The 18,583-nt window shown below is 41.1% G+C and overlaps 1 protein-coding gene across 7 annotated transcripts in view; it reads left to right on the forward strand.

The window, feature by feature from the left end:
• LOC121272117 (tight junction protein ZO-1-like) overlaps positions 1-18,583 on the forward strand; it is a 162,124-nt gene that overhangs the window by 101,270 nt on the left and 42,271 nt on the right. For all 7 annotated transcript variants that reach the window (XM_041178570.1, XM_041178576.1, XM_041178577.1 and 4 more), the window contains 12 exons: positions 143-245; positions 1,666-1,957; positions 4,064-4,167; positions 5,503-5,671; positions 6,087-6,234; positions 8,897-9,057; positions 9,434-9,539; positions 13,057-13,207; positions 13,750-13,858; positions 14,144-14,363; positions 15,392-15,576; positions 17,028-17,123. In XM_041178570.1, the coding sequence (XP_041034504.1) occupies positions 143-245; positions 1,666-1,957; positions 4,064-4,167; positions 5,503-5,671; positions 6,087-6,234; positions 8,897-9,057; positions 9,434-9,539; positions 13,057-13,207; positions 13,750-13,858; positions 14,144-14,363; positions 15,392-15,576; positions 17,028-17,123 (1,844 nt within the window). The remainder of the gene's footprint in view (positions 1-142; positions 246-1,665; positions 1,958-4,063; positions 4,168-5,502; positions 5,672-6,086; positions 6,235-8,896; positions 9,058-9,433; positions 9,540-13,056; positions 13,208-13,749; positions 13,859-14,143; positions 14,364-15,391; positions 15,577-17,027; positions 17,124-18,583) is intronic.

An 18,583-nucleotide genomic window follows, 5' to 3' on the forward strand; every position in this document is an offset into this window, starting at 1 on the left:
AAGATAATCAAAAATCCCACAATTGCATGTACATGCAGAAAGCCAAAGGAAGTAGATTATATTCATTGCCATCTATAAAATGGTTTGTTACCAGGGAGAACATTACAGTTTGGGTCAATTTCACATTTTGTTTCTCTCGCAGTGAGAATGATCGGGTTGCAATGGTTAATGGAGTTTCAATGGATAACGTGGAGCATGCCTTTGCTGTCCAACAGCTACGGAAAAGTGGAAAGAATGCAAAAATTGTAAGTGAAAGTACAGGGTTGGATTCTGTTCATACAATAAATGTAGTGGAAGCTGTCATTGTACTTGAAAGGTAATATAAACTAATGGAACAAGATTAGATCCATCTCCTCGTGTATGTTTTTTCATTAACTTGTAAGGATTGTAGATCATAAATTTGTTTTTTCTTTACCTAATTGTCAGGTTACAAAAACCCAACATAAAATCCAAGACTGATTTCCAAGAATATCTTTATTTAACAGTTCTGTTTCCATAGTATGGAAATGGAGGGATTATGCATAGCATCCAGTACTAGGTAAAGCCAGTTGGAAGAAACTCAATTATGTTGCACTGCAATTTTACCAAGCAATAAACTTAAACAAGAAATGGGTTTAGTTCAGAGCATTTGTCTCTTTGAAACAAAATGAAAACAAAAGTCAAAAGTGTATACCATCTGTAAGAAATGGAAGATGGGTTAACATTACAAATATTGACAGGACTGTTCTGCTGTTGGAATTGTCTGGTACTGAGATTTGCAATGCTGCCTGTGTGCATGAAGATATTGCTTGTGCACTATTGTGTTAACTTCAATTTGTTCAAACTAAGAAAGTTCAACCTCATCCCCCTGTTGCATTGGTAATTTGTGAACTGATAGCACTACTCACCACAGTCCAACACAGGTTGTTCTTCATTGGCAGCTATTTAGATTTCACACCGTCAGAAATAGATAGCATTCTATTTTCCAGTATGAGCATCATTTGCAAGTTGAAAATCTAGCTATAATAACCCTGTAGGCAGCTGAAAAGCTCAAATGGCCAAATGTTGTGATTTTCTCCCCCTCAACTCGAGAGGAAAAAAAAGATTAAATTATGTAAATAACCCAGCCTGATCCTTTTTAAGGGTGGGGGGAGCATTATAATTAAAGAGCAAAATTGCTTTTATATGGCATCTTTCACTACCTTGCACCATCACAAAATTTTTTACAGCTGAAGGCATATTTTTGAAGTGTGGCCTCTTTTGAAATGCAGAAAACACGGTTCTCGGTTTACACACAGCAAGGTCCCACAAATTGCAGTGAAGTAAGCAACTGCATCAGTTTTAGGTGTAAGTTGAGGAATAAATATTGGCCAGAACACTGGGAAGAACTTCCCTCCTCATAATCAAATACGGCCGTGGAATGTTTTTCACCCAACTGAGAGCGTTTAATATCTCTTCACCCAAATGATAGCAAAACACAATGCAGCACTCCCTTGGTTCTGAACTGGACCCTAGATTATATGCTGAAATTTTTGGAGTGGGGCTTGAACCCACAATCTTCTGACTCAGTTTTGAGAGAACCATCTACTGAACAACAGCCCTAGGGATTTCAGTGGAAATCAGTAAAATGGGAAAAGTAAGAACTCTCGTTCTGACAACTGATGTTTTACTTTTTGATGCTTCCAGACAATTAGGAGGAAACGAAAAATTCAGATGCCAGTATCAAGACCGGAGCCAGATCGACAGCCTATTTCAGAGCCTGAGGATGATAGTTATGAGGAGGAGGAAATGTATGATCGTAAAAGTGGACGGAGTGGACCGAGTCCTTATAGTGGGAGGAGGAGTGAGAGAAGCATTGGGAGAAGGGAGGATAGCAGAGAAAGAAGCTTGTCACCAAGATCAGAGCGACGATCAGTATCATCAAATCTTCCACCTAAACCTATTAAAGTGACATTGGTAAAATCAAGGAAGAGTGAAGGTGTGTGCTTCATCAGGAAAATACAGACGGCTGCATAACTATCCTAATTTGTGTGTTGAGGTTTAACAGCTTCAAAAGTCTTGTGCGGTATTCTGGGACCTTTACTTGAGCTAAAATGGCAATTATCCTCCAGAGCTCACACGTGAGCACAGTAACTGGAGCTAGAGGGAAAAATCATGGCTGACTGTTCCTGATCCAGTAACGTTCCTGAAAAATGTTTTTATGCAATAGATGTCAGAAGGATTCTGCTTGGTTTGATTCCCTTTACAGTTGAATATAATATCAGCATTCACCATCTTCACTCATACAAGCTGAATGCCCACCTTGACAGTATTTAAATCTAACTGGTGCCCCTAGAACCAATCCCCAATTAGTGCTTTCTTGACAGCGGAGCATTAGATGGTATGTGTAAGGGGAGCCTGATAGGCTGGCTGAATACCTAGAGTGATCAGATTTAGTAATCTAAACTGCAGGATAAGACTGCTACCTGGTATAGTCAATGTGGAATTTTGGAAGGTGGAATTCAATGGCGCATAGGTAGATGCTAGTATCAAACATGGAATGGTCATAAAATTATAGGCTATAAAAATAAATGAGTGATACTGCATAGAATTCTGTGCTTCAGGGAATGTATCTGTGGAACAGAGCCAGTCAGGGTGGAGTGATACCATTGATTCTAAAAAAATTGGAGTTTTCATTTCATTACCTTTTGGGACAGTAGCTCTTTGATTTTTCTGTAGAGGTTAATACTGCATTTGTATAAAAAAAACTTTAATCTGGATCCAGGAGGTGGCCAACATGCTTTCTGATGTGGAGGGTTCCATTTTTTTTATGGTTTACTACCTTGTATGGGCTCAGTCTGCCCACACAGCTGATCATGTTTTTTTTCTGATGTGGAGGCTTGCTTCTGACAATGGTAAGGCTCTCTTGTGGCAGTAAAAATATCAGGAGCATAAGTTTTTGAATCTAGTGCCTGAGATTGCAATTGTTGAGAAAGTACACATGTACAGTTTCATCTGTTGTGAAGAGTTCCACTCTGGTAACTATCTAGCTACATAATTAAAATGGTCTCTATACAAATGTATGTTTTGTGTCTGTTGTTCCACATTGCTTTCTCTGAGATCTATGCTAATCATATAGTTTATCAGTTAGACAGTTGGCAAGGATCAACCTATGGATCACATGCAAAAATGTAAAAGTATTCATTATCCTTTCAAAGCAAAAACTGGAATGCTTAAATTGAAATAACTACTTAAAAATTGCAACTAAACTGTTAACCAAGTTAAAGGCCTGGATCTAATTACACCAAATGTTCCTTTACATGGAGGTGCACATGCAGAGCTGTTGTCTGCTGTAGGCTTATGTAGTGTTGAAAATTGAATAATTTAGTCTGAGATCAGTTTATAACATTTGATTTTTTGATTTTTTTTCTCATCCACTTTCTCCATGTTTCTCTTAAAGATATTGGCTCCATGCTCAGATGTGGTTCCATGGGTACCTATTGTTCTTGAGTGCTCACTAAAGGTTCATTGTTTATGTGTGAGCTTTTGCGGTGAGTTAGGACAGCTATTCACCATTACAACATAAAGTGATTTTGTTTTCACCCAACATCCTGAGCTCTGCCTGGGACCCAATTCTTCATGACTCTGATGCCGCATAAGTATATTAAAAAGGGACAAGTGGCTCGAGGGTCAAAGGTCCATGATTAGCCTCTAGTCTCCTGGAACTCCACATCATTAAAGTGGAAGATAAAAGAAACTGCTTTGAATACGTCTAAACGACCAATTTAAGATGCAGACGTTGATTTCTGAATGGCAGAAGCTGTGATAACACTTGGTGTAATATTGTAAGGCAAGTGTTCACCTCTTAATGCCATCAATGTATGCATCCAGTAAAAAAAATGAGTATCAAGTATGAATGAGAAGATGAGTTAATCTGAACAGATGCAGAGGATTTAGTGGTAATAACTGTACAAATTGGATTTCGATTGCTGGTCTTTGAAAGCTGTTTGAAGAATTTTTGTCCATGCATCCAGTTCCATGTAACAAGATGCAAGTTATTATCTGGCATCAATTTTTTTTGAATTACTATCTGTTATTTTTTTAGAATATGGCCTGCGATTGGCAAGCCACATTTTTGTAAAGGAGATCTCATCAGAAGGGCTGGCTGCCAAGGACGGCAACATTCACGAGGGAGATGTAGTATTGAAGGTTAGTCACTTTTGGTTCCCATATTAAACACTTGAACATGCCCCTCCCCTTCATATTTGCCACCCAACCTTGAAGTTGCAGAGTGCATAGTCTACTCACTGTCAGAATGGTTCTACAGGAAAGCATTGATCCTGCCTGCTTACTCATTCTTTCTGATGAAGGCAACTCCTCTCTTGTCAATGTTAGTCTTTGGACAAATTTATGATTGTCCCATACATATCAATCAAGTGAAGAAAAGATTTAAATGTATGTCCTTTGATAAAGAACCCAGTACCCTTACTGTTTATAGAACGCTTGAAGCAAAACTCATTGGCATTCTCGATGGCTCCACGAGTTTATTCAGTACGTAGCTTAGGCTTGCAGAGCAGACAAACATCATGCTCCGTTTATGGTCAACTGAGTTAGCTGATATCAGCTGGGCACCAGGAGAGAAACCACAATGTGCCTCCGTTTCTGAGTTAAGGAGGAAAAATATACGCCACTCCTAATTGCATGTAAGTTTGGACGCTTCAGAATTGGATTCAGTTATGCAGTAAAATAGTCTGCTATCGCACTCTGTCTGTCCTCACATATGAAAGATGGCCACGTGGGCACAGAGGGTGACAGAAGTTCATGGAATTCTGGCTCCAGCTAGAGTCAGTGAGAGTACAGAGGAAAGAAAAACTAATGAAAATAATATTTCTTATATGTTGGAATTTGCATTCACCTGAATATGCTGAAAGACATTCTGCAGTGAGTTCCAGCTGTGGAAGAAGTGTGTGCTTCAAGTGTAGCAGTTTTACCATTTCATTCAACAAACTAAAAGGCATTTTGACCATTCCTTTCTCAACTTGAAAGTGCTGTTTATAACAGTGCAAGCTCAATAGAAAACCATTTGTCTTGCTGCATGTGTGTGTCATTAAGTTTTGTGTTGATGCATTGTACATCATCTCTGCAAAACTTTATCAAATTGACATTTTGTGCAAAGTTGAGTGACTCTGTTTAGCAAGGTTTTGTCTTCTGCTTTGGGTTTAACATAATGGCATCTTGGTTTGTTAAATTAACTGGTAAATGCTTTTGTAATTTTTAATCTATTTAAACAATCCCCGTGGTGCACAGGGTATTGTGGTGCTGCGATTGAAGTTGGTGTTGTTGCACTCAGGGGGAATGCTGTTAAGGAAGAGAATGGTTGCTATATATGACTGGAGAGCAAAGAAAAACGTTAGCACTGTTTTAATTTCTTGTACATAGAGAAAGCTATTGTCCCACTCTGACTGCTGCCTTCAGATAAGGGCTATGCTATTTGTGGTCAGGCACCGGGTTCTTCCTTATTGTGATTTGTTTGTTCCATTACAGATCAATGGCACTGTTACAGAAAACATGTCACTGGGAGATGCAAAGAAACTAATCGAAAGGTCGAAGGGCAAGCTTAAAATGGTAGTGCAGAGAGATGAGAGAGCCACTCTCCTAAACGTACCTGATTTGGATGACAGCATTCCTTCTGCAAATGCTTCTGAAAGAGATGGTAAGTGTTTGGACCAATAGTCTTTCAAAGACAGTATTGTAGTTCCCTACTGTTTGGGCTTTGAATGTAAGTTACACATTGAGTAGAAACTTAGTGCATTAACTTAGTTGGCTTACCAGGTGATACTGAGCATGCACTAGGAAATCTGTCACTGACTTTGATGGTCAGCTTTAATTGACATGCCAGCCTTGGAAAGACAGGCCCATTATTGAGATCAAATTGTTTTTTTACTTTGCTGTGTGCTCTGCATCGTAGGACTTATATAGGTGAAATATTAATATTCTGCTATGTACAATGTTAGATTTATTTCTATTTATATGTAGAATTACATTTCTGTGAATCAGTGAATAGTTGATTTATTTTTTGCATTTTGTTGTTTTTCAGTAGTAACATGATAACTTGTGAATTTTGTTAGATATTTCAGAAATTCATTCATTAGTGTCTGATCATTCCAACCGTTCAAACGAGAGGCCACGTCTGCGCAGTCGTTCACGTTCACCTGATAAACGGTCAGACTGGTCTGACCACTCGCGCCATTCTCCACAACCCATCAGCAATGGGAGGTAGGCCTTTGTTCTTTCTCTAAGGACGTGCCTTGTGTCAAGGCTTGTACTGCAGTTAGACATGCTTCTTTTATAGCCTTTGCTTGCCTTGGTACTTCTGAATGATTAATTAGGTTTACAGCCAAAAACCACATATCAAGCCTGTCAGCTCTCTAACCTAAACATTAACAACTCCAAGAGTTACTCATCTGTCTGCATATTCCACAGTCAGATTGGGAAAAATTGTACCTTTGATTTGACCATTGGATCAGAGAAATTTCAACACCAAAGGGGGCAGTTTGTCTTACTGTGCATGTGTTGCCTCCAGTTTGGCGATAGCTACTTCAATTCTTTTTCCTGAATAATGTATTCATTGTTCTGAAACATCCCCTGCCCCACAATTTATGCCTTTTTGCCTGGCCTGGCCCTGACCAGGGGCTGTTGGGCCAGGGAGAGCTTCAAGAAGTACATAACCTGTGTGAAGGAGATTCCATTCTGTTAAAATAATTTGAAATTCAAAAGCTCGTGTCAAAATATGAAAGGACTGCCAGAACATTATCAGGTAATTAGAACAAGCATGCGTTTATCTTTGTTGAAAAGTTTGGATTTAGTTGGATTAGATGATGGTCAGCAAGTGGATAAGAAGCAGCTGTGAGATGGGGCTGCATGTAATTTATAGGCTTCCCTATATCGAATTCATTATACAGTTTCAGGTTACCAGCAGTCTGTGTACCAGGTCTTGGACAGCTGTTTTTAGGCTTCTCAAACTACATTCTATTCCTGGCAAGTTTTTGTTTGTCATCTTGCCTGAACATACGAAACAGGAGCAGAAGTAGGACCTTCGGCCCCTCGAGTCTGAGCTCCCCCACAGCAAATTCTACTCAGATTGCACTGCAAGTCCTTACAGTTTTTGTCTCCCTAGCATGTAAATTAATTACTTTTCACTGTGTAGGAAATGTTAAGTTTGAAATCTTGAACAATGCTAGATATTGATTGCCTCAGTTTCCTGCCTTTGTTTGAGCTGGAGCTGTCACTAAGGTTTGTTGCCTGAGCACAGGAAAGTGCATTATTTTGGCAATGTTTTACAGGGTGACATCAAGCACAAAGAATGAGTGAAAATTGAAACGTATATTATCTGATGGAATGCAGTCCTGCTGGCATTTCAGGTCTTTGTGCAAGTCAGCAAATAGCATTTTCCATTTTGCATCTACGAAAGAAGTAAATAGTGCAATTAGCATCTGGCACAGCTACCATGTTGAAACTCTGCACATGCAGTATGATGTGTAGCAGCAGCCATGTGATGTGCAAGTGTAGCTCCATGATTGAATCTGGCGAACCTTATCAAATAATGTGAACCACTGGAGTTACACTCAATGACATCAGCATGGCTGCTGCTACACATCACACAAATTGATGTTCATTTCCTCATTCTTATTTGAATATTACCAGAAAGAAAGCACCGCAACAACATTGCTAAATTGCAACGTCTGTTTGTAGTATAGCTGTCATTGGTTTTACAGCAGTGCAGAATCCATTTTGAGAAGCTACTAATTAAAAAGCACCAAGTCTGGCAAATGCCCCCACTTGCTTTCTGGCACAGGCTGTCTATTGTGCTGGTAGAGCTGAATTAATCGGAGTTTGGGAAACAGTAGTGTCTTTCCTTTGCATTGCTTCTTGCTCTGAAAGCTGGGTTAAAGTTGGCTGTTTTGCTATTGGGAAAATGTAAACATTACCTTAGCCTTCAGTTAAACTCCTCCATTCCCAGAGCTGGTTTCTATTTGGTACAGTTTACATGTCACTAATTTTGCTTTGGGCCTTTAAATTATTTTTTAAGCAGCTTTGAAGCAAAACACACCAATAATAATTCAGACCTTGGGTTAGATTTACTACCAAATGTCAAGGTAGAGCATAAGGGTTAGATTTAGAATAAAGATACAGTGTACCATTTGTTAGCCTTGGCTCAGTAGTTGGACAGTCACTTCAAAATTAGAAGGTTTAGGGTTGATGTATCGCTCTAGTACTTGTGCACATCATCCTGGTTGACAGTCCAGTGCAGTACTGAAGGAGTGTTGCACTTCCAGAGGTGCCACCGTTAGAATAAAACCTTAAATTAAGGTTCCATCAACCTCTCTTGGGTGGTTGTAAAAGATTCCAGGGCACCAGTTAATCCTGCCAACATTTAATGCTGGATCAACATTACTAAAGGAGTTTAATTGGTTAAGTATCTTATATTACACGTGAAACCTTTCTGTATGCAAATTGGCTATCACATTTTCTATATTGCAACAGTAACTGCACTCAGTAAAGTGCTTTGGGACATCCTGAGATGTCCAAAGTTTAACTGAAATGCAATTCTTTTTCACAGCTTAGAATTACCGCAATTTTTTAAAATTTGAGGGGGGTGTGTGGAGAGATGATTAAAAAAAACAATTGTGTAACAAGCATTCACAGTTGGGAATATTTTAAGCTGTAACTAATTTGACTACTGTGCTTTCACTGGTAATGTTGTGAACGTGAATATTCAGTTCACATTTTGCTGAATGCACACTGCTGCTATGCTCTGATAACATTCAAAACTCAAAAAGGTTGCTGAGTACTCATGAAATACAGTAGATTTTTTTGCAAACTAAATAGAGCAAAAGTGAACTTAAGACCACAGTGATAAGTTCTCTATTTTTGTTAGTCAAAGATCACGTGAGGATGATGTGATCAGAGGAGCCAAGGCCGGAGCTATGTCCACGCCAGTGAAGAATACTGAAGAGATGTTTGTAGTTAAAGCTGCTGAAGAGCCTGTGGCTGCAGTTGCTGATGAGAGAACAGAGAAACAAGCTCCTCCATTACCAGGTCAGTTACAAAGATAAATGTTGTTTGGAAGAAATGATGCTATTTTCAGAGACTTTGTTGAGAGGAGGGAGCTGGAGAGTTTAGCAGGTATAATTGACCTAATCTTCACACTATGCTGCATGACAGTTGTTCCAACATAAGTTTACATGTAAAGAAGACACATCTCTGTTATTTGGAGACTTAACTGGCTGGGAGGCACATATCTCTAGTGCCAAATTAATTCAGAATTTCAAGTCTCTGTGAAACCCTTCTCTAAATGCGCACCCTTTAGATTTGGTCACATTCAAATAGCAAAATGATGAAACTATTAAGAACATAGCTGAGGTTTAAGAATACCCTTTCCAAAATAAAAGCCTAACATGAACTGTTTCTGCAGAGCCTAAGCCAGTGTATGCTCAACCTGGCCAGCCTGATGTGGATTTGCCTGTTAGCCCATCTGATGCACCCATTCCAAACTCGTCGCATGATGACGGGATGTTGAGGTAATTCAGCAATGCTATACTAACCCTTGCAGAGCTTGATGAGGATTGATGTGATTGTACTGCAGTCTGCAGTATATACAACTTAATGTGTTTGAATCCAGTAGCTGAAATTTCCTCCTCTTGGTTGTTGATAGCAGATTTGAAATCTTAATCTTACTTCACGGGGCTTCAGGGACCACCATGGCTCCCCCTCCCCCATACATTCCCTTTGTGTGTGACTTGATGAATGCTCAAGAGGGTACCCTGAACCCATTTTCAAAGATGAAAAAGTGTACTTTTGATAACTGGACGGTGACACAGGTCAAAAACCGAGAAAGCTTGTGCTTAATTTAGACGAATGTGATGTTAGAGCAAGACAAATCGAGCATGATTTTCACACATGATGGTGACGATCTGGAACTCACTGCCACCTTTTAAGATCCTGAGGAGCCTTGACAGGGTGCTTGCGGAGAAGATGTTTCCTTTTGTGGGTGAAGCTAGATCTACGGGTCAGTGTTTAAAAATAAGGGGTTGCTCATTTAAGACAGATGAAAGAATTTTTGAGGTTTGAGAGTCTTTGGCACGATCTTCCTCGGAAGGTGTTGGAAGCAGAATCTTTGAATGTTTTTAAGGCAGAGCTAGATAAGCAAGAGGTGAAAGGTTATCAGGAGTAGGCAGGAAGTTACAATCAGATCAGTCATAATCTTATTGAATGGCAGACCAGGCTTGAGAGGCCGAGTATCCTACTTCTAATTCATATATTTGTATGTAAATAGATGGTTGAAACAGAATATTGACACATTAAAGAGAGCACCTAATGCATGCACATTAAAGTGAAGGAAATAGAGGGATCTGGGCAGGGTTGGAAGAGGCTTGTGTCAAGGATAAACACCTAATGGCCTGTTTCTAGAATCTCTCAAGTTGCTGAAAGTGGAATGAGAATGTTGAAAGAACTGTTAAAGGAACTGGCAAAAGTGTTTAACTTAAATAAATAAAAGCGAAACTGCAGATGCTGGAAATTTGAAATAAAAACAGAAAATGCTGGAAAAACTCAGCAAATCTGACAGCATCTGTTAAAAGAGAAACAGAGTTAACATTTTGAATCTGTATGACCCTTCTTCAGAGCTCACAACGCTAACTCTGTTTCTTTCTCCACAGATGCTGTCAGACCTGCTGAGTTTTTCCAAAGTTTTTAACTTGTTGCTTTCAAACACAAATAATTTCAGACTCTACCCAAACAGTAAAAGCCTGTGCAGCAAGTTAAGTTGAATGGAATGTGTGTTTATTGGAGGAGGCTGTGTTAGAAATTGGCCAGAGTTTACTGGCCTAATCTCTGATAAGGGATCAAAGGGAAAGTTTCCGACCGTTGAGTTCTCCACCACTTGGGCACCATTCAGGTTTGGGTAAAAGCGTAAGTTAGGTATATGAGATGTCAAAACAGTCAGTTATTGATCGGTCAAATTTGGAAACTGCTTATTGTAGCGGTGCTAGAAACACTGAAAAGCAATGAAACTACTTACTGCCTTAAAACAGATCATTTCATTTTTTTATTCATTCATGGGATGTGGGCTTAGCTGGCTGGGCCAGCATTTATTGCTCATTCCTAGTTGCCCTTGAGAAGGTGGTGGTGAGCTGCCTTCTTGAACTGCTGCAGTCCATGCGGTGTGGGTACATCCGCAATGCTGTTAGGAAGATAGTTCCAGGATTTTGACCCAGCGACAGTGAAGGAACGGCAATATATTTCCAAGTCAGGATGGTGAGTGACTTGGAGGGGAACTTCAGGTGGCGCTTTTCCCATCTATCTGCTGCCCTTGTCCTTCTAGATGGTAGTGCGTCGTGGGTTTGGAAGGTGCTGTCGAAGGAGCCTTGGTGAGTTCCTGCAGTGCATCTTGTGGATGGTACACATTGCTGCTACTGTGTGTCAGTGATGTAAGGAGTGAATGTTTGTGGATGTAGTGCCAATCAAACAGACTGCTTTGTCAAGCTTCTTGAGTGTTGTGGGAGTAGCACTCATCCAGGCAAGTGGGGAGTATTCCATCACACTCCTGGCTTGTGCCTTGTAGATGGTGGACAGGCTTTGGGAAGTCAGAAGGTGGGTTGCTCATCACACTATTCCTAGGCTCTGACTTGCTCTTGTACCACAGTTTTTCTATGGCTAGTCCAGTTCAGTGTCTGGTCAACGATAACCCCCAGGATGTTAACAGTGGGGGCTTCAGTGATGGTAATGCCATTGAACATCAAAGGGCGATGGTTGGATTCTCTCTCGTTGGAGATGGTCATTGCCTGGCACTTTTGTGGTGCGAATGTTACTTTCCACTTGTCATTCCAGGCCTGGATATTGTCCAGGTCTTGCTGCATTTGGGCATGGACTGCTTCAGTGTCTGAGGAGTCACAAATTGTGCTGAACATTGTGCAATTGTCAGCGAACATCCCCACTTCTGATCTTATGATGGAAGAAAGGTCATTGATGAAGCAGCTAAAGTGGTTGGGTTAAGGTCAGTACCCTGAGGAACTCCTGCAGTGATGTCCTGGAGCTGAGATGACTGACAACCATCTCCCTTTGTGCTAGGTATGACTCCAACCAGCAGAGAGTTTCCCCCCCGATTCCCATTGACTCCAGTTTTGCTAGGGCTCCATGATGCCATACTTGGTCAAGTGCTCCCTTGATGTAAACAGCAGTCACTCTCACCTCTCCTCAGGAGTTCAGCTCTTTTGCCCATGTTTGAACCAAGGCTGTAATGAGGTCAGGAGTTGACTGGCCCTGGCCGAACCAAACTGGGTGTCAGTCAACAGGTTATTGCTAAACAAGTGCCGCTTGATAGCACTACTGATGATCTCTTCCATTATTTTACTCATGATGGAGAGTAGACTGATGGGGCAATAATTGGCCAGGTTGGATTTGTCCTGATTTTTGTGCACAGAACTAACCTGGGCAATTTTCCACATAGCTGCGTGGATGCCAGTGTTGTAGGTGTACTGGAACAGCTTTGCTAGGGGTGCCGCAAGTTTTGGAGCACAAGTCTTCAGTACTATTGCCAGAATATTGTCAGGCCCCATAGCCTTTGCACAATTCAGTGTCTTCAGCTGTTTCTTGATATCAGTAGAGTGAATCACGTTGGCTGAAGACGGGCATCTGTGATGCTGGGACCTCCAGAGGAGGTCAAGATGGATCATCCACTTGGCACTTCTGGTTGAAGATTGTAACAAATGCTTCAGCCTTATCTTTTGCACTGATGTGCAGGGCCCCCCCATCATTGTGGATGGAGATATTCGTGGAGCCTCCTCATCCAGTGAGTTGTTTAATTGTCCACCACTATTCACAACTGGATGTTGCAGGACTGCAGAGTTTAGATCTGATCTGTTGGTTGTGGGATTGCTTAGCTCTGTCTATCATTTGCTGCTTATGCTATTTGGCATGCAGGTAGTCCTGTGTTATAGCTTCACCAGGTTGTCTCAAAACAAGCTGTCAGCATATTCTGCAGATGGATGGTTAACACTTCCCTGCTGTGATTTCACATCTCACTATATTCTCTTTCAGGCCAAGTATGAAGCTTGTGAAGTTTAAGAAGGGAGAAAGTGTTGGTCTCCGTCTGGCAGGTGGGAATGATGTGGGAATATTTGTTGCTGGAGTATTGGAAGATAGTCCAGCAGCTAAAGAAGGTTTAGAGGAAGGACATCAGATCCTCAGGGTAAGGCGGAATAGTTCCAATGAATTTTATTGGTTGACTGTTTACCATAGTTCTGATGGGAAGTAATTTTTTTTACATGTATGAAGTGTATGTTACATCAGTAGTGACCTTTGGCAAGTTGCAGTATTTTGTAGCTTGGTGCTTACCAAATGCCAACAACATAGCACCCATCAGAGAGATGCAAAGGAATAATGGGTTCGTGAACTATGATGTCAATAAATCCCTAAAATCAACAGTTTAAACATTTCATTTTTCATCAAAACTGCAAATTTTTAAGGAGCTTTCATTTAGAGTAGGAAATGCAGTTTCAATTGGTATTTACCATGGCTTCTTTGAAAATAAAATGCACTTGGTAAACCTTTCAAATCCCATTTCCGGACATTGAGAGATTCAAACTTAGGCTGGTAATGCTTTGCATTTTTTTTTTATGGGATGTATTACAAAATGTTTAAAATGGGTAACTGATATCCCAAAGGTGTAGAGAAGTGGAAGGAAAGGAATGAAGCTCAGCATGTGTTACCACCCAATTGTCTTCACCACAGGTAAATAATGTGGATTTTGCAAATATTATCCGCGAGGAGGCTGTCCTGTTCCTGCTTGACTTGCCGAAAGGAGAAGAGGTCACTATCCTGGCACAGCAGAAAAAAGACGGTGAGCTATCTCATTACAATTGTTAGTTCAGTATAAGCTGAAGGCTTGAAGTAGAAGTCTTAAAATTGTTCATTATCCATAGGAGGTGTTGAAATTATTCTATTGATACTTAATGCGTAACAATTTTAATTTTGAAAAAATGTTATTTAACAGGCTTGAGGGGTTGAATGACCTATCACTGTTCCTATTATCAATGCCTTGGTCTAAATTTGATTTGCAGACTTGACCATACCTTAAAAGCTGCATGTTCCTTTAAGTTCATGGTAAAATATTTGTTTGTTCTAGTTTATCGCCGTATTGTGGAATCTGATGTGGGGGATTCCTTCTACATACGGACTCACTTTGACTATGAAAAAGAATCTCCATATGGTTTAAGTTTTAACCGTGGTGAGGTGTTCCGAGTGGTGGATACACTCTATAATGGGAAGCTGGGTTCCTGGCTTGCAATTCGAATTGGTAAAAACCACAAGGAGGTGGAAAGGGGCATCATTCCAAACAGAAACAGGTGTGTGAGCAAAACTTTCATCCCATTGCATTTTTACTTGCATTTATATCTTAAGATATCTGCTTTTAGAATTTGGGGAATTACCATTTAAAACTACAGCATTGTAGCACCTTTAATTGAGTATTCCAATAAGGGCTATGCCCTCCTGGCCTGTACCAAAACTATAACTGGAATGAATGAATATTTGTGAACGGTGATTAAGTCCTCAAAAAAGGTGCATCAAGTCATAGTTTAGTTCATGGGGCAGAATTTTCTGCCTGTCGGGCGGGCGGGTGGGCCTGACCCAATCTCTGGTGGGCGGGGAGCCGATCCCCGCCAGAGAACTGGGCCCCGCCGCCATTTTAAGTGGGCAGGCCAATTAAGGCCCACCCAGCGTGACACCTGGCGGGAAGCACACCTGGCGGGAAGCACTATGCGCTTCCTGTGCGGGCGGGGGGGGGGGATTCCCCAAATGAGAGAGTGTGCCCTTTTGTGTATGCGCACGAAAGAACGCACATCTCCCTGAGGCTAAGTGCTGCCTCAGGGAGATTGCTGAAAGCATTATAAACTTTAAAAATAGAAAAATCTTTTATATGTTCCTCTCATGTGACATTGTCACATGAGATGGGACATGTCAATAAATTTCACTGAAACTTTAATAAACTTTTTTAAACCCTACATGAAACCTCATCCTGCTGGTGGATGAGGTTTCATGTTTTCTCTATTCCCCACCGGGGCTCCTGGCCTGCCCGCTGACCTTAAGGTTGGACGGGCAGGCCTTTTAATTGTTTTAATTATCCTGTCAATGGCCTCAATTGGCCATTGACAGGTTGGCGGGCGGACAGCTGACCTCGCTGTGCCCTCGCCTTCCTGAAGATTTAAATGGGGTGGGATGATTTGGAGGGGGGGGGGGTTCCCCCCGACGTCATTTTTGCATCGGCGAGTGGGCTCCACCCCCTGCTCGCCGACGGAAAAATTCAGCCCATGGTGTTTGGTCACTGATTAAATTGATGTAATGTAATACATTTTTCATATTTTCCACTAATTAGAGCTGAACAGTTGTCCAGTGTGCAATACACACTCCCCAAGACAGCTGGTGGGGATCGTGCAGATTTTTGGCGGTTCCGTGGACTTCGTAGCTCGAAGAGAAATCTGAGAAAAAGCAGAGAAGACCTTTCAGCTCAGCCAGTTCATACCAAGTTTCCAGCTTACGAGAGAGTTGTTCTTCGTGAAGGTAAAGGGGAAGGGACTATGTTTTTATTGGGGAAGAAAGATCATTTTATGTTCACTTGGAAAGAATCTCTGTCCACTTCAGCCTCTTTATCACTTGCTCTTGGTGGAAGTATGTGAGAAGAATCCAAGGTTTGTCAGAATTTCCTTTTGGAAAGGAATGTTTAACTAGTTGTGGTGCTGCCCTGGCTCAGTAGGTACAATAGGTCAAAGTTTTAGAATGGATGTGACACTTCAGCTTGTGCCATATGACATGTAGTAAATGGTCCTATTACACCTGGATCCCTTCAGCACTGATGCTGTTTAATTTTAGATCTAATTTATTTACATAGAATACCCCAATGTTTTGTGAAACACAGGGTGAGGGTTGCTGAGACTAGTCTAAAAACATTTTTTATAAAATCAGAATTGGGCCAGGGGAGTTGATCTCTAAATTGTTTCCTTCCATGTGGCAATTGCTTTCCAATGAGAAATTAAGGATTGGATTCAGTATTTCATTTGGCATCTGGTGCACCTATTTTAGAATGTCAAGCTCTTGGTTACAGAGGTCTGATTATATGTTTCACAGTATATCTCTGAGGCAGAAGCAGAGTCTTTGAATATTTTTGAGGCAGAGCTAGATAAATTCTTGAATAACAAGGGATAAGAGCTTATCGGGGTAAGCAGGGATGTGGGGTTTAAGTTACAATCAGAGCTGCCATGAATCTTATTTAATGGCAGACCGGCTTGAGGGGCTAAGTGGCCTACTCCTGGTCCTAATTTATATGTTCGTATGTATGTCCTGCTCATACTTTGGAAGAAGAGATGGTCTGTCTTTTACATGTGACCCATCCACACGTGACAGTGAGAATGGACCTGTATCTGGTTTGCAAACCAGAATGAACTGTACCCTGTCTGTGACCCCAGTATGGAGAGCTTTACTATGCCTATGGACCAGACAGGGACAATAGGCAGAGAGCTTGCAGTTGGAGCAAGTAAAAATAACTAGGTGTTACTGTTGCAGCATTACTCACTGTTTTCAGCAGACTGGGGATATGGCTGTTACTGACTCTAGCAGTTTTACATACATACAATGCTGACAGGAAGCACTTTTAAATGAATGCATGTGAAGAGTTCCTATTGTGCAATTTCTGACATGCACTGCCTTGTGCTAAATTAGATTCTGGAATGATTATTAAATCCTCTGATATATAGATGTCTTTGAGGTCATTTTTAGCCAACTGCTCATGCTCTGTCTCAGATATATATGTATCTGTCCTATAAATTATAAGTATCTTTAATCCCATATTTCCTCCTCCTGTCCTACTCGCTCCCACAGCTGATGGACCTTTTTGTCTTTCGGCTGCAGGATGTGGCCCATGACTTGAATTGTCTAAACTAGTCAGAAATTGTGTTGAAGTTAATGTATGATTACAGAGTACTGCTTTTGACAATTTTGGGTTGTCTTTTTTTAAGCTGGTTTCCTGAGGCCAGTGGTCATCTTCGGGCCGCTCGCTGATATTGCTCGAGAGAAGCTTGCACGAGAAGAGCCAGATTTGTATGAAATTGCAAGTAAGATTTCCTATTTTTCCTAAGAGCCATAGAGTCATTTACGCACGGGAGGAGACCATTTGGCACATCGAGTCCGTGCTGGCTTCCCATGGAGGAATCCAATCAGTTCCACTCCCCCACTCAGTCCCTGTAGCCCTGCAGATTTAGTTGCTTTAGTTGCCCATTCAATTTCCTTTTGAAGTCATTGATTGTTTCTGCTTCCATTATCCTCGTGGGCAGCGAGTCTTCATCTATATTTCTTGGTAATGATTGGTACTGTGGAACAGTTCTTTAGGTAATGATGGTCCTCTGATTCCTCACTCAAATGCTCATAGTTCATGTGAGCATGGGCACTGAATTTCCTAGTTCAGGCTATCTCAGCTGAGCAGAGCTGTCATCGCCAAGCTGGTAACCTGCACACAGTCCCCTGCCAAGGTGTCAGCTGTCAGGAGCAGTCTGTATTAGGATGGTGCTTTGGTTCTTTCTCCACCATCAAAATATGCAAATGAGATTTTGTGATTCATTGTAATGGAAAGTAGATCATCCTTAAGTTACATTTAGGTGAAACTCCACAGCACAGTATTTTATAGCAACACTGGAGTAAATTGAACTCTTTCAAAGGCTGTCTTGAAATGTAGTTCAGATTTAAACTTTGTGATTTACCTTCACGTTCCTAGCATTCCTTGCTCCTAAATTATTGGAACCTGCAGAACTATGCTTTCCAAATATGATTTGACCCAAATTTTAATTTGCACACATTCAGTTTCAGTTGTTGAGTGGAAAACATTTTGATCTCCAGATATTAATCTCTAGTTGCAGCAGACCTATTAATAGGATCAATTACCTTGCAGAGCCCATGTTCACATTTCATGGGCACTCAATGTGCTGAGTTATTGTGTTTGGAGATAATTAATTGTATCAATGTCGTCTTAGAATAGTAGGAATTTGCAGCATGGAAGGAGGCAGCCATTTGGCTCTTCATGTCCATGCTGGTCAACAAATAGCAATCCAACCTGATTGCACTTTTTTAGCTCTTTGTAATCTTGTAGGTTATGGCACATCAAATGTATATCCAACTTATTTTTAAATGTTATGAGGGATTCTTCCTCCGCTACCCTTCCAAGCAGCGATTTCCAGACCCCCCCCCCCCCACCCCTGCCATTCTGGCTGAAAAGAATTCCCTTTGGATCCCGTCTAAAGTTCCTACCTTTTATCCTAAATTCATGCCCCCAGGTTATGGACCCCTCAACACAAGGGGGAACAGGGCCTTCCAATCTGCTCCTTCTAGACCCTTCATGATCCTATGCACTTCAACTAGGTCTCTCCTCCACATCCTCTGTTCAGGGAAAAAAAACCCAATGTATCCAACCTTTCATCAGAACTAAAATTCTCCAAGTCAGATTTTTATAGTGGTTAGCACCTGGACTGCACTGCCTGAGAGGGTGGTAGAACCAGACTCAATTGTGCCCTTCAAAAGGGAC

This window comes from Carcharodon carcharias, chromosome 32 (assembly GCF_017639515.1).
Source record: "Carcharodon carcharias isolate sCarCar2 chromosome 32, sCarCar2.pri, whole genome shotgun sequence".
NCBI lineage: Eukaryota > Metazoa > Chordata > Chondrichthyes > Lamniformes > Lamnidae > Carcharodon > Carcharodon carcharias.